At 41.0% G+C, this 14,756-nt stretch overlaps 1 protein-coding gene across 1 annotated transcript in view; it reads right to left on the reverse strand.

Annotated features, from left to right (window-relative positions):
- LOC146821409 (uncharacterized) overlaps window positions 1-13,613 on the reverse strand; it is a 687,497-nt gene extending 673,884 nt beyond the window's left edge. The window contains exon 1 of the mRNA XM_085609845.1: window positions 13,212-13,613. Within this exon, the coding sequence (XP_085465971.1) occupies window positions 13,212-13,287 (76 nt within the window). The 5' untranslated portion in view covers window positions 13,288-13,613. The remainder of the gene's footprint in view (window positions 1-13,211) is intronic.
- Window positions 13,614-14,756: the final 1,143 nt, after the last annotated feature.

Genomic DNA, 14,756 nt, shown 5'->3' on the forward strand with positions numbered 1-14,756 from the left:
ATTGGTTTTTTACGAGTGAAATATCCACCTAACTATAACCTGTGTGAAACCTATGGTTTTTTAAGTGAATTTGCAAGGTTTTTTAAATGCTAATTCCTAACTATAACGTGTGTGAAACCTATGGTTTTTTAAGTGTATATATATATACTCTAACTCCTGTACAATTTCAGAAAACAGGGCACCGACACGGCCAAGGTTTGTTTCCAATACTCCAAATTTATTTCAAAAGCAAAATGCAGCTACGATGGCTTGAGGCGTTTCGGCAGTCTCAGCTGCCTTGTTCACAACATAGGACGGTCACATGACTGCAGTTTAAGATTACTCAGCACTCAGTATCTTCATGACCATTTCATAGAGAATGAAAACATACAACTGTAGTTGTAAGATCTGCATTTTTCTTATTACTTTTTCTTCCTTCTATTACTCTTATTCACTTGTTTTGGCTTATTACTTTTTATGCTTTTGTAACTTTTTTTACTTCACTACTTTTTCAATAAATTCCTCAATGCTTCAAACTGTGATTAAGTGCAAGTGCTTTTGACTTTTAACAAAGTGCAAGTGCCTACTAAAAAACTTAATCAAAATTACATCCCTCAATACTTTCATCTACTCAACACATACTATTATAAATTCATGATCACATGTCTAGAAACATTATTATATATATATATATACTTTTAGCTAAAAACATTATATTAAATAGCATGCATAGAATCACATTATAATAATGAAAATGTAAACATCTATTCTGCCCTCCATACAAGTTTATCATAAAGTGCATTACTTCCAACGTCACTCCTAAAGGGTTTTATTTGAATGTATTGCTTCCACTACTTTCTCCACTGCTTTCCCTTTCTCCAAATAATTAAGTGCTTATTGTGCTAAATGTCATTGCATACTGAATGTGCAAAAAGACTTACATATTCATACAAATTCAAGCTTCACATGCTACTCTAAAATTGGTTTCTTCTTGCCCATAAAAGAGAACATTTAAAACACTATCCTCTTACTCAATCACATATTTGTGTACAACTCCTCATCTGCATTCAGTCCTGAGGAGATTTTGGTGTTTAGCAAGACAATATATTTAGCTTCTAATTGCCTTAATTTTAACTCCCTATCTCCCCCTCTCCTACTTTTCTGTACTGAATCAATGACGAAGTAGCGTACGCCTTCACACCTGCCTCCATGATGTTCGTGCAGATGCAAGGCAACCGGATAACTCCTATCGTCATTTTTTATTGCCCGCAGTTGCTGCAATATTAGAACATGGACCATATGTATGGTTCTGCCAATGTAAAATTTAGGGCAGGGACATTGTAGTATATACACAAGATAGTCACTTCTACGTGTATAGTTGTGACGCATCTTCACTGGATATGTTAATAATGGACAACACACTTCTTTTTTGTTCATCCCACATTTTCATGCCTTACATGTATGTCATTTCCAAAATTCTGGACTCCCTTGTAACCAAGTTTTTGTTCTTGACATCTCCAGACTACTCATCACTAGTTCCTGGCACATATTTTTTGCTCTTTTGAATGTCAATGTTGGCTTCCCCTTGACCATTTTTCATATTGTCGAATCACTTCTTACCAGGTGCCAGTGCTTTGTTAAAATCTCTCTGACTTTATGGTGGTATGCATTGTACCCTGTGATCATTCTGGGTATGTCCCTTCCATTCTCTTTTCCTGTTTACTTTAACTTACTATCTTTGGCAAAGAGCAGGGACTCTCGTGACACTTGCTTGGCTTTATCCTTTGCTAGTTTGACGGTTGCCTTACTATAGCCCCTTTCAGTGAATTTGGTTTCTAATTCTCCTTGAGCTGCATCTAGGGAATCCTGGTCACTGCAATTCCTAATCATTCTCAGGTGTTCTGTGTAGGGTATGCTTTGTTTCAAGCTGACTGGATGGCAACTTCCACAATGTAGAATAGGGTTTCCAGCTGTCGGTTTTTTATAGGTTTTAGTTTGTTTTTTACTGGTTTTTAAGAACACTACTAAATCTAAAAAGCATACCTCAATCTTACTGATGCTAGCAGTGAATCTTAAATTTAAAGTGTTCTCATATAGACTAGAAGAAAAAGTCTGGGCAGATTCTGGGGTGCCATTCCATAAAATTAATAAATCGTCTATGAACCTTGTCCACAGTACTATGTCCTCATTTCATTCCTTCTGTTGTTTCACTTTGAGCACCTGCTCCTCCCACCATGCCATATGTAGATTGGCATAACTGGGGGCGAAGCAGGTGCCCATAGCTGTTCCCCTCATTTGTTTATAGGTGTCCTTCCCATACAAAAAAAAAATTGTTCTCCAGACACCATTTTGTCATTTCCAACAGCATATTTGTATGTTGATGTAATGAGATAGGTCTTAACCCCAAAAAATGTGTCAAAGCTCGTAGGTCATCCATATGTGCTATACTAGTATATAATGAAGTCACATCTAACGTCATTAACACAAAGCTCATTATGTCATAAATTATTTTTTTTAAATCACTCGTATCTTGTAAGTATGCAGGTATATGCTTTACAAACTCTTGTAGAAAATGGTCAATGAAACATGACGTTGGTTCAAATAAACTACCTATTGCCGATGATATTGGCCTCCCAGGCGGGTTATAACTATTTTTGTGAATTTTTGGAATTAGATAAAGTATGGGTGTTGTAGGTGTATCAACTCCTACATACTTGTATTCTTCTTGTGAGAGCAAACCTAAGCCCCTCAATTTAGCTAATTCAGCGAAATATTTAGTCTTAACTTCAGACAGTACTGAGGGGGTTGATTTACAATAGCAGTTGCTGTCCTGTAGCTGTAGCTTTGCCTCAGCCTCGTATAGTGTTAATGGCCACAGAACAATATTCCCCCCTTTGTCCAATTTTCTGACAACTACATCATCTCGCTTTTTTATTTTGATGGTATCTCATTCGTTTTGTGTCTTTATGGTCGGAAAAATCCCTACTCGACTGTATGGATAAGGACTCCATGTTCGAAACTACTAGTTCAGAGAAAATGTCCGGAGAGTCTCTAGGTGTTATGGGGAGGAAAACTGACTTAGGTTTGAAGTGGGTTGCCTCTCTTCCATAAACGTTTATTCCTAGGATGTTCGCAGTCCCTAGTACTAAGTTCAGTGTCATTCCCATTTCTCTCCAATTGCTGGCGTTCAGCCAGAACCTCCAAGTCATGGACTGCTAGATTGATTGCTGCCGATGGCTCACCTCCTCTTTGAAGTTCTGGTGTGGCGCCTTTGTTAGCAAAAAACGTTTTCAATTTCAGTTTCCGCATAAACTTTAAAAGTCAGACGATTGAACGCATTTCGCCTGTCCTGCAGGCTTGATCACCAACAATCGTTACAAGTTTGAACCGACCATTATACAAGTTTGTGCTCATGACATGTCACGTGATGTGACTACAAACGCAGTGAGTTGGAAAAAGACTTGTAGTTTCTGGGGACACAGCGCCGTTACATTCCAATTGGTGCATTGCAAAAAACACATATGTACAAGATTAAGAAATAATATCTTATATAGCCGCGAAATGTCGCGCTAAACAATGTATTGACATTCAAAACAGCTTAATTCTCATTTTAGATTAATATCATCCTAAAAATCCTACCCAGCTTATTAGTGGCCCCAATCTTGTTCATATACAGCAATAGGACCGGGCATCTGAATTAGCGTGCCTAACAATCCTAAAACACAAAAGAGATTCATTGTTCTCATGTGATTGGACATGCCTAAGCGTACAATTATTTTAACGCTTACTCGACTCTTGGCAAGAAAATGAGCTGTAGAACCCCAGTGGGTAATGTAGCAGCAAAAGGAGTACCACTCACCCGGTAAAAAAGGATTCTGGAACATCTGAGGGCAATTAATCGTGGTGACAAACATTACCCTGTGACACGAAACTCCTCACAATTTCATGAAGGAAACAGCAAACTTCAAAAATTCTTTGCCATTGATAGAATACCACAGACCAAGAGAGGAGACAACAGAATAGGTTCCATGAGACAGCTGGAGTCTAGAAACATTTTTCATAAAGAAACCAAAGCTCCAAGGGGATTGAATATCGATGAGGAAATGAATACCCATTTGTGTTGATCAATGGCGACGAATTTACTATGATAAATTAGCCTTGTATTAGAGATATATACACACACACTTGCATATATATATATTCACTGAAAAAACCATAGGTTTCACACATGTTATAGTTAGCGGAAATTTTACTGATAAAAAACCAATGAAATTCCCCCGTTATAGTTAGTGCAGGCAACTATAACTCACGCGACCGCAATCCTCTGCTGATGCTAATACTGTATTTAGACACTTATTTGCCCATGTCTTCTTCCATAAATTTTTAGCTATACATATATTACAAATATTTTTTTTTCATAAAGACACATATGTCATCAGCAGAAGATTGCGGTCGCGTGAGTTATAGTTGCCTGCACTAACTATAACGGGGGAATTTCATTGTTTTTTTATCAGTAAAATTTCCGCTAACTATAACATGTGTGAAACCTATGGTTTTTTCAGTGAATTTGCAAGGTTTTTTAAATGCTAATTCCTAACTATAACGTGTGTGAAACCTATGGTTTTTTCAGTGAATTTGTACGTTTTTTTAAATGCTAAGTTACTTTACGCCATTCGTGGTGTGCGCGCCCACTTAACGCAGTTCTTTCCGTGCGCGCACGGTGCGCTTCGCGCACCGTGCGCGCACAGTGAGCACGCGGTGCGCTTCGCGCACCGCGCGCCCACTTTACGCAGTTAGTGCCGTGCACGCACGGTGGGCACGCGGTGCGCTACGCGCACCGCGTGCCCACGTTACGCTAGATGGGCCATGTACGCACGATGCGCTTCGCGCACCGTGCGCACATGGAGGACATAGGATGCACTTCGTTTTGAAAGGTAATATTTAAATTTTTAACACCAATTATAAGCCATGCACAAATGGTGCCCTTTATCTCAGCCCCCGCTTGACGAATCCCCCCGAGACTTTCAGGGTAGGAGCGGAGCGTAGCGCCCCACCTATTTTGAAAAATTCGCGAGGATTCGTCGACCGGCGCCAAAGTTATTCAAAATAGAATGTTGCGGATTTCCTATGGAAACGTGGTCCTAACTATAACTACCTACTGGCGACCGCCAGTAGGTAATATATACATACACATATACACACACATGCATATATATACACACATACACACATATATATATACACATACACACACACACACATTCTTAGTAGATAGTTATAGTTAGGACCGAGTTCCCATAGGAAATCTGAAAATTCTATTTTGAATAACTTTGGCGCCGGTTGACGAATCTTCGTGAAATTTTCAAAACTAATGGGGCGCTCCGCTCAGCTCCTACCCTGAAAGTATCGGGGTGATTCGTCAAGCGGGGGCTGAGAAAAAAGGGGGGTCCCAAAACGCGTTTTCCCCATGCATTTTCCCATAGGACCTTTAGTCAAAGGTACAGCACGAACGGCTGAACAGAATTACTTGAAATTTGGCAGAGAAGTAGTCCTCAGGTCAGGGATGTGCCTTTTGCATATATGGTGTCAATCTGTTCAGTAGTTTCTGAGAAAATTGCAGTTAAAAGTACATAAATATCTATAGGCGCGCACCGTGCACGCACCGTGCCGTGCGCAAGCGTAATTCTGATTGGTGGTTAGATGTCAGTCAACATTCGAATCGGTCGAAATCAGGAAGTGTCGGATGCCATTTTATGTGTGGCAGTGAAAAAGAAAGGTGGAGAACGTTAAAAGGGGGCAGGGTAGAGAGTTCCTGACCCCCTAGCCTTTGTCAGGGGGTCCCTGAAGGACCCCGAAGGGTGAAAAAACCATTATTTTTTTTTCAAAAATTCGCGAGGTGCGCGCATGGTGCGCGCACGGCGGCAAAAAAATCATTAAAAAAATAGAATTAAAAATCAAGTTTAAGTGTTTAGATGTTCGTGAGTTCTGAAAAGAACTGTTTTTTTTGTCTTTTTTGTTTTGTATTTTTTTAAAGAATTTTGTATTTTTTTAAATTTTTTTAGAGCAGCAAAAAAAACAGGGAATGAAAAACTGTTCAACAGGAACAAAAAAAAAATGGGAAAAATTATGGGGTGGAGCATGTGTGCTGCTGTATTTTGTTCTCTTTTAAGTTGATGCTGCTCTCACCATAACAGAGAACAACATTGCACACATTGTACCGTATATGAACCTTCTGGAACAGAGGGTGGATATCCAGAGGTCTTGAAGCAGGTGAATCTGCGGCCGCAGATGATGTGCTCGGCTGAGCTCCTGGAGGGTTGTCTCTTGTGGCTCTTGTAGATTCACGAGCATAAGCCACAGGATGCACTTTTTGGAAGTGCCTCATCATAGAATAAATACTAAAGGAGTATTTTTGGGGGGGATCTCCTCTAGGTAGGAAACTCCACAAACAGTGCAAGTGACTTTTAGGGCATTCACCTTCTTCTGCCCCTCTGGAAAAGTAAAGAACTTCCATATGAATGAGTCCTTTTGTTTCCTCTGGCTTGGTGGCACAAAGGTCTCCTCTTCACTCTCTGTAGAAGTTTGCTGTTCTGCCATTCTCACGTAGTGGAAAAGCTGTTCAGCTCCTTCTCCCAGGAAATATGAAGAAATAATGAGGGGAGTGGGTGTGGTGTTTGAAGATTCTGGAACTGAAACTACTATGAACCAATGAAAAGTGTTGTTTCGTAATCACATGACTTGTCGTGCGCGCACCATGCGCGCACCGTGCGCGCACGGAGCACGCACGCATGCGCACACGGAGCACGCACGCATGCGCACACGGAGCCGGTGCGCGCACGGTACGCGCACGGTGCGCGCACCGCGAAAAACCCTAAAAAAACTGTTTATAAGTTAATGGAAGATATTAACTATGCTGTTCAACTTTATCCAAATTTAAAAAAAAAAGAGCTGAGCCATTCCATATTACAGGATACAGTCAATCTCTAACTATATACATAGGTAGTTTATTGTAAAATAAATATATAAAAATATTATAATACATACATAAATTAGCATTTAAAAAACCTTACAAATTCACTTAAAAAACCATAGGTTTCACACATGTTATAGTTAGCTGGACATTTCACTCGTAAAAAAACATTGAAATTCCCCCGTTATAGTTAGTTCAGATAACTATAACTCGCGCGACCGCCACTCTATCACAAGGATGATGTCATCAGTGATGTCATCAGTGATGTCACTGACCATGTCATGAGTGATGTAATATGTGACGTCATCAGCAGTGGATTGCGGTCGCGCGAGTTATAGTTATCTGAACTAACTATAACGGGGGAATTTCAATGGTTTTTTATGAGTGAAATGTCCAGCTAACTATAACGTGTGAAACCTATGGTTTTTTAAGTGAATATAGATATATATATATATAGAGTGCAGTCCCAGATGAAGAGCTCTATTAACACCACAGGGACACAGACTCCAACAGTATGTGCTTATCCAAATAAAGTTTATTGTGTTGACATGGTGGAATGATGCGTTTCAGCCACCGCGGGCTGCCTTGATCATATATAAATATATATATATATGTACATATATATATATATATGCCTTAGAGTCTTCCGTTTATATGCCCCCACCAAGGAAACAATGGAGCACTCACGGTTCCGTTACAATTATTGCTTTATTCCTTGCAAACGCGTTTCGGTGATTTCCGCCTTTGTCAATGCCTTCATTACTGTGATTTCATTAGCTTCACATTTAAACATCACTGTCCTTTTCCCATTGGACAGTCAGGATGCCGTGATGGAAAGCGGACTACAGGATACATTCTCCACTATCCGTGCCCGTGTCCGCCATCTTAAACTGTCCCTTTGATTCTTGGTAGATTTTCTGCCATAATTGTGCATATTAAATTAATAATGCATCTTAATAGAAACATTATATGCACGCAAACACATTTTTGTATGTATATATATATATATATATATATATATATTTGAAACAAGAAAAACCCTCGTGGCCGGCACTCTGGGCAGATAGAGTAAGGCTCTTGTCAGGCACGATGCTCCATACACGCACCCCCTCCAGCTGGTCCGACGCGTTTCGGGAATTGCTCCCTTCCTCGTGGACCCTTTCAATAACAGAGCGGCAGGCAAATGGCTGCATTCAAGCCTTCTTTTATTTCAATTAAACACAGGAAGTCTGTATTCTTTCAGGAAGTCTGTAGTAATTGCCAAGTGCATTATGGGGCATGCAGTCCATGAAACAATAATCCCCATGTGGGGTGCCCACCGCAGAGTTTGTTGAAGCCAAAAAGTTCTTAAAAACCAATGAAGGGGTGAAAAAACATCGCTAACAGGCCTCCACAAGCAGCTTCCAGGCCACCCAAACCGCATACCTGCCAAGTGTAACAGGCGCGGTATCCGCAAGGATATTACAGCGGTGCCATGCCGTGGCCGGGTTAAAGCCACACTTTATTTGAAACAAGAAACACCCTTGTGGCCGGCACTCTGGGCAGATAGAGTAAGGCTCTTGTCAGGCACGATGCTCCATACACGCACCCCCTCCAGCTGGTCCGACGCGTTTCGGGAATTGCTCCATTCCTCATGGACCCTTTCAATAACAGAGCGGCAGGCAAATGGCTGCATTCAAGCCTTCTTTTATTTCAATTAAACACAGGAAGTCTGTATTCTTTCAGGAAGTCTGTAGTAATTGCCAAGTGCATTATGGGGCATGCAGTCCATGAAACAATAATCCCCATGTGGGGTGCCCACCGCTGAGTTTGTTGAAGCCAAAAAGTTCTTAAAAACCAATGAAGGGGTGAAAAAACATCGCTAACAGCCCTCCACAAGCAGCTTCCAGGCCACCCAAACCGCATACCTGCCAAGTGTAACAGGCGCGGTATCCGCAAATCCGCGGTATCTACCAAACAGCTGAGACAATAGACCTATCCTAGATTTACCCAAGGGGACCTCCTCAACAACCTCGAGTCAGAGATACTCGGTCAGGCAAGTCCTGCGACCCACGCCTATTGAATGACAGGTCGCAGGTGGGGTCTCTCCTAACCCAAAGAAAAATGCGCACCCAGGTAAAACCATGATCGAGCTTACAGATAGATAGTTGCACCACAAACAAGTCCGGGGAAATTGACCCCAATAAAACATGTTTGGCCGAAGGCTTGCGTTCCCCAAAAATACCACAAAGCTAGATACCACATGAAGATAGAAACACTCAGTGAATCAGGACATGACATGCACATCACACGTAGTGTTCACACGCTCCTCACACCGGACATCGGGGCACATACACACTAGCCCACACTATCTGTGTCCTTATCAGATGACCAAACTTGTTTATTTATAACTGAGATGCTTTTTCAAGAAAGTGGAAATTACTTTATTGTACTTCACAAGAGGTATACAATGTCAGCCAAAACTTTGTACACCAAGAAACTTTCCTCAGACGCATTCAGTAGAGACTATCACGGCCTTTGTGTTTAATTAATCCAACTTGTTCCTGTTTTTCCAACCGCCTCTTGTCTTTTCATTTTTTTGAGATAAATTCATATCTAAGCAACATTTGTATTCTTCAGATTTAGGAATCACTGCTCTTCAGGTCTTTTATGACACAAATGTAAAATAATGTAGTTCTATACCACTATTAGCGTTTTCAGAAGCATGTAGGTTATATTTCTGTTTGTAAATAAGTTCGTTATTTGAAATGTATACACAAAAGGAGTTCTGCTAAAAGCACTTCAATAAATCAAATTAAACCAAATCATACCAGCACAAAGACATATACCAAAAAACTGAAAAATAAAACTGAATGAAAAAAATGGTCATAGAACTGTAAACTTTTCAATTGCCAATATGAATAAAACTGTAGAAATGTAAAAATAACATAACACAAAATAATAAAAAAACACAATCGGAACTAAAGAGACTGCAGAAACCAATACAAATTACACAGTAACATTTTTAAAAACAATAGATTAGATAACTTTAGAACGTGCATATACTCATGCAAACCAACCTGTTGTAATGCAAACTAAACAGCTGAAGATAAGTAGAAAATTACACATATGTAATTTGTAAATAAATTATAAAAAAGATACTCATATCGAACGTTACTCGAATCATTCAAAACGCAACACATTGCAGGTCTCAAACACACAGAAATGACGTACAACATAACTGTAGCAGATGTCTGGCGCTACAGTAACTTACAGCACAAAGAGAAGAGGCGGAGCCCAGGTTGTGAGTTCCATTTATGTGCTCTCAGTTGTACTCTTTGTCGGGTATGTATTATTTTCCTACGGTGATGTCAGTTTCCCTATTCTTTTCAATTAGTAATTCTCAAACATCATAGGTGGAGAGCACTGCTAATGCTATGTAGAATTATATGTGGCTGATTTATGCCTAAAACAGCTGCAAATTTACTAGTAGTAACTTTACGGTTATATTTGAGTTGTATGTGCCCCAACCGGACATATCCTCCTACTACTGGGCATAAATACGCACGGAGTTGCTAAATTACATCTACCGAGAGTGTGCCTGATAAGGTTGCATAAAATGCCTTGTTGACGCATAATATAGATAACTATGCCTCATAGTTTGATGGGGCATCAAACTATGAGGCATAGTTATCTATATTATGCCGCATAATCCTAGTGGCCCTGACAATGATAAAGATCTGCACAGTCAAGACCCATTAACTATTTTCCATTTTTATAGGTCTATGTGAAATGTGTTTTTTAATTGTATTTTTTAGCGCACATAGTTATACATTAAGTAATTTGCAGTACCGGTCTCATGTACATCACCAACTCAATTAAAAAGTTACCACGTTCAAACGAAAAATACAATGACATTATTATCTGCTTTAATACAACTGCAATAATGTATCACGACCGAGTAAAAGTATTGTGAGTATATTTTAAAGTATTGTGTGTGCATCCCTCTCCTAGAAACTAACAGTTTAGTAAAAGTAAATTTAACTTCTGTAAGGTTTTGGTGAAATATATTGTAAACTGAGTCGTGTGAGCATTTCCTAGATGTAGCTCGCAGTTTTATTTACTAAATATAGACAGATAGATCGATAGACAGATATATGCAAAAAAATATCGATCATTTTGCTACATTCTCTTGCCAAGGTAAATATTTTATCTATATATTTATTTGCATGTTCCATTTAGTTTATTATGAACTTGGTACTTACGATTTGCATGAAGCTGTTGGGCTGCAATCACGAAAAGAAGTAAAATGCGAAGAAACACGGCTGCCTCATTTCCCATTTCTTTGGCTAATAATTCGGACCATGTAGGCCAGACAAATAAAAGATTTGCATATGGCCATGTCTGAACTGGGGTGGCGTAGTGGGCAAAAGAACGATGGAGTCAAGCTATCCTGGCTGATGACGGCTGATAGCCAGAAACCGGTCCTAGGATGCTTGATTCCGGTCCAGGGAAGACATGGCTTGGCAGTTCGGGCTGGACTGTTCCCATGAGGCACAGGGTCAAGACTGATTTGCATATGGCCATGTCTGAACTGGGGTGGCGTAGTGGGCAAAAGAACGATGGATTTAACCCAGATCTCTTGACTGGGGGAGAATGTCTGCATTGTCAGCATTCCGTCCATCATTTGTTTGTTGTAACGCTTTTCGCCCTAAGTGGGATGGGTATGCCCAGACGTGGGTCCCGTGCTCACTACGCCACTGGAGTCAAGCTATCCTGGCTGATGACGGCTGATAGCCAGAAACCGGTCCTAGGATGCTTGATTCCGGTCCAGGGAAGACATGGCTTGGCAGTTCGGGCTGGACTGTTCCCATGAGGCACAGGGTCAAGACTGATTTGCATATAGCCATGTCTGAACTGGGGTGGCGTAGTGGGCAAAAGAACGATGGATTTAACCCAGATCTCTTGACTGGGGGAGAATGTCTGCATTGTCAGCATTCCGTCCATCATTTGTTTGTTGTAACGCTTTTCGCCCTAAGTGGGATGGGTATGCCCAGACGTGGGTCCCGTGCTCACTACGCCACTGGAGTCAAGCTATCCTGGCTGATGACGGCTGCTAGCCAGAAACCGGTCCTAGGATGCTTGATTCCGGTCCAGGGAAGACATGGCTTGGCAGTTCGGGCTGGACTGTTCCCATGAGGCACAGGGTCAAGACTGATTTGCATATGGCCATGTCTGAACTGGGGTGGCGTAGTGGGCAAAAGAACGATGGATTTAACCCAGATCTCTTGACTGGGGGAGAATGTCTGCATTGTCAGCATTCCGTCCATCATTTGTTTGTTGTAACGCTTTTCGCCCTAAGTGGGATGGGTATGCCCAGACGTGGGTCCCGTGCTCACTACGCCACTGGAGTCAAGCTATCCTGGCTGATGACGGCTGATAGCCAGAAACCGGTCCTAGGATGCTTGATTCCGGTCCAGGGAAGACATGGCTTGGCAGTTCGGGCTGGACTGTTCCCATGAGGCACAGGGTCAAGACTGATTTGCATATGGCCATGTCTGAACTGGGGTGGCGTAGTGGGCAAAAGAACGATGGATTTAACCCAGATCTCTTGACTGGGGGAGAATGTCTGCATTGTCAGCATTCCGTCCATCATTTGTTTGTTGTAACGCTCATAGTTTGATGGGGCATCAAACTATGAGGCATAGTTATCTATATTATGCTGCATAATCCTAGTGGCCCTGACAATGATAAAGATCTGCACAGTCAAGACCCATTAACTATTTTCCATTTTTATAGGTCTATGTGAAATGTGTTTTTTAATTGTATTTTTTAGCGCACATAGTTATACATTAAGTCATTTGCAGTACCGGTCTCATGTACATCACCAACTCAATTAAAAAGTTACCACGTTCAAACGAAAAATACAATGACATTATTATCTGCTTTAATACAACTGCAATAATGTATCACGACCGAGTAAAAGTATTGTAAGTATATTTTAAAGTATTGTGTGTGCATCCCTCTCCTAGAAACTAACAGTTTAGTAAAAGTAAATTTAACTTCTGTAAGGTTTTGGTGAAATATATTGTAAACTGAGTCGTGTGAGCATTTCCTAGATGTAGCTCGCAGTTTTATTTACTAAATATAGACAGATAGATCGATAGACAGATATATGCAAAAAAATATCGATCATTTTGCTACATTCTCTTGCCAAGGTAAATATTTTATCTATATATTTATTTGCATGTTCCATTTAGTTTATTATGAACTTGGTACTTACGATTTGCATGAAGCTGTTGGGCTGCAATCACGAAAAGAAGTAAAATGCGAAGAAACACGGCTGCCTCATTTCCCATTTCTTTGGCTAATAATTCGGACCATGTAGGCCAGACAAATAAAAGAACAAAAGCGTCTTCCAATCCTGGAGTTCTGGATTCGCTCTACCTGCGTCACACCGTGTTGTCTTGCCCAAGAAATAGAAATGCTCGGTGGGAGGAGCCTTCGAGGGGAGGGAAACCACACAACTCAATTCATTAAGTCATTTACAACAAACATGGCGTCTTCCGAAAACCTCTTCCACTGTCGCTCGTTGCAGACTGAGTAAAGTTATCTGGTTACAGTTCTCCGCTTCAGCTGTGTGTAACATGAAATCAAGTTTTAGACGCCGAACTAATATCATGTCATGAAGAAACAAACATGTTCTGAAGTCTTGTGGAGGCTTCATGTTTTTGTCAATAGGCCTATCCACGGTTTCGACATATTTGCTTTCTTTCCTGTGCTGCTTGAAAATCAGGCATGACAAATATTTACTGAAATGAAAACGCCGTTAGGCTTTTGAAATGATATGCAACTTGGTTTTTTTTCTCACCACCCCCTCTACCCTTGTGATCATCATTAATGTTGACAAAATGCACCTGAGTTTTTTTTTTAAGAATGTTTCCCATATTTAAATATACTAAAGCACCTTGGGGGACACAAAGAACATTTTCTTTGGGTGTACCCTCGTCGTTGTGTAATTAAAGGTTGAGGGTTGGATGACCTGTGCTGCACAATTTCACAACTGTGTTTGGACTGCCTTTATAACTGGCCAATATACACACATATGATGTGTTTATATGTGAAGGGAGGCCGCCATTGTTCAGAACCTGTGGTTTGTCTGTGCATTTGTAGGTAGTTTGCACCCCTCGCCCCACTGATCCTTTCCAGTGTCTGCCCAGGGGGAACAAGGGGGGGTTAATTCAGCATAAGGCCTAAGATTTTCTGGGAGATATGGATAGCCTGCGGGGTCCATTGTCACATTCTGCAAAAATGTTGTGTTATGCCACTGTGGCCTGCGCTTTTAGAGCTGCCTGCATGTCTCACAGGCTGGAAGGAAAGAAAGCAAATGACTGCAGCTAATGCTGTGCAACTGATGGAGAGAAGGGAAGGCCAAGCAGAGATGGCAGATGAGGTCGGGAAAAGTAATGGCAGTGGCATTGTGGCGCACTGGTGGAGCAGGGACTCCCAATCTAGTAGAACCTTGATAAGTGGTGGTGGCAGACAGCTGGCCAGTGAGGTGCAGGTGAAGTTAGTTCTGGAGAGAAGGACCATGGTGGAGGCAAATATCTTGAAAGACCAGGAATGACCACGCAGCCATTCAGAGGTTACCCTCAAAAAATGTTGGTGTAACTCAAAGGAGTTTCTCAACAGGGGAAATATTTTCTAGGTGAATAAGTAAGTTAAATGGACAATTGCACATCTTCACCCGACTTACTTACCTAGTGGAAAAATCTGAATAAGGAAACTATTCGCCAGTCATGTGGCAATGGGAATCCTCTGTGTGTAG

The sequence above is a fragment of the Triturus cristatus genome, chromosome 6, assembly GCF_964204655.1.
Source record: "Triturus cristatus chromosome 6, aTriCri1.1, whole genome shotgun sequence".
Lineage (NCBI taxonomy): Eukaryota > Metazoa > Chordata > Amphibia > Caudata > Salamandridae > Triturus > Triturus cristatus.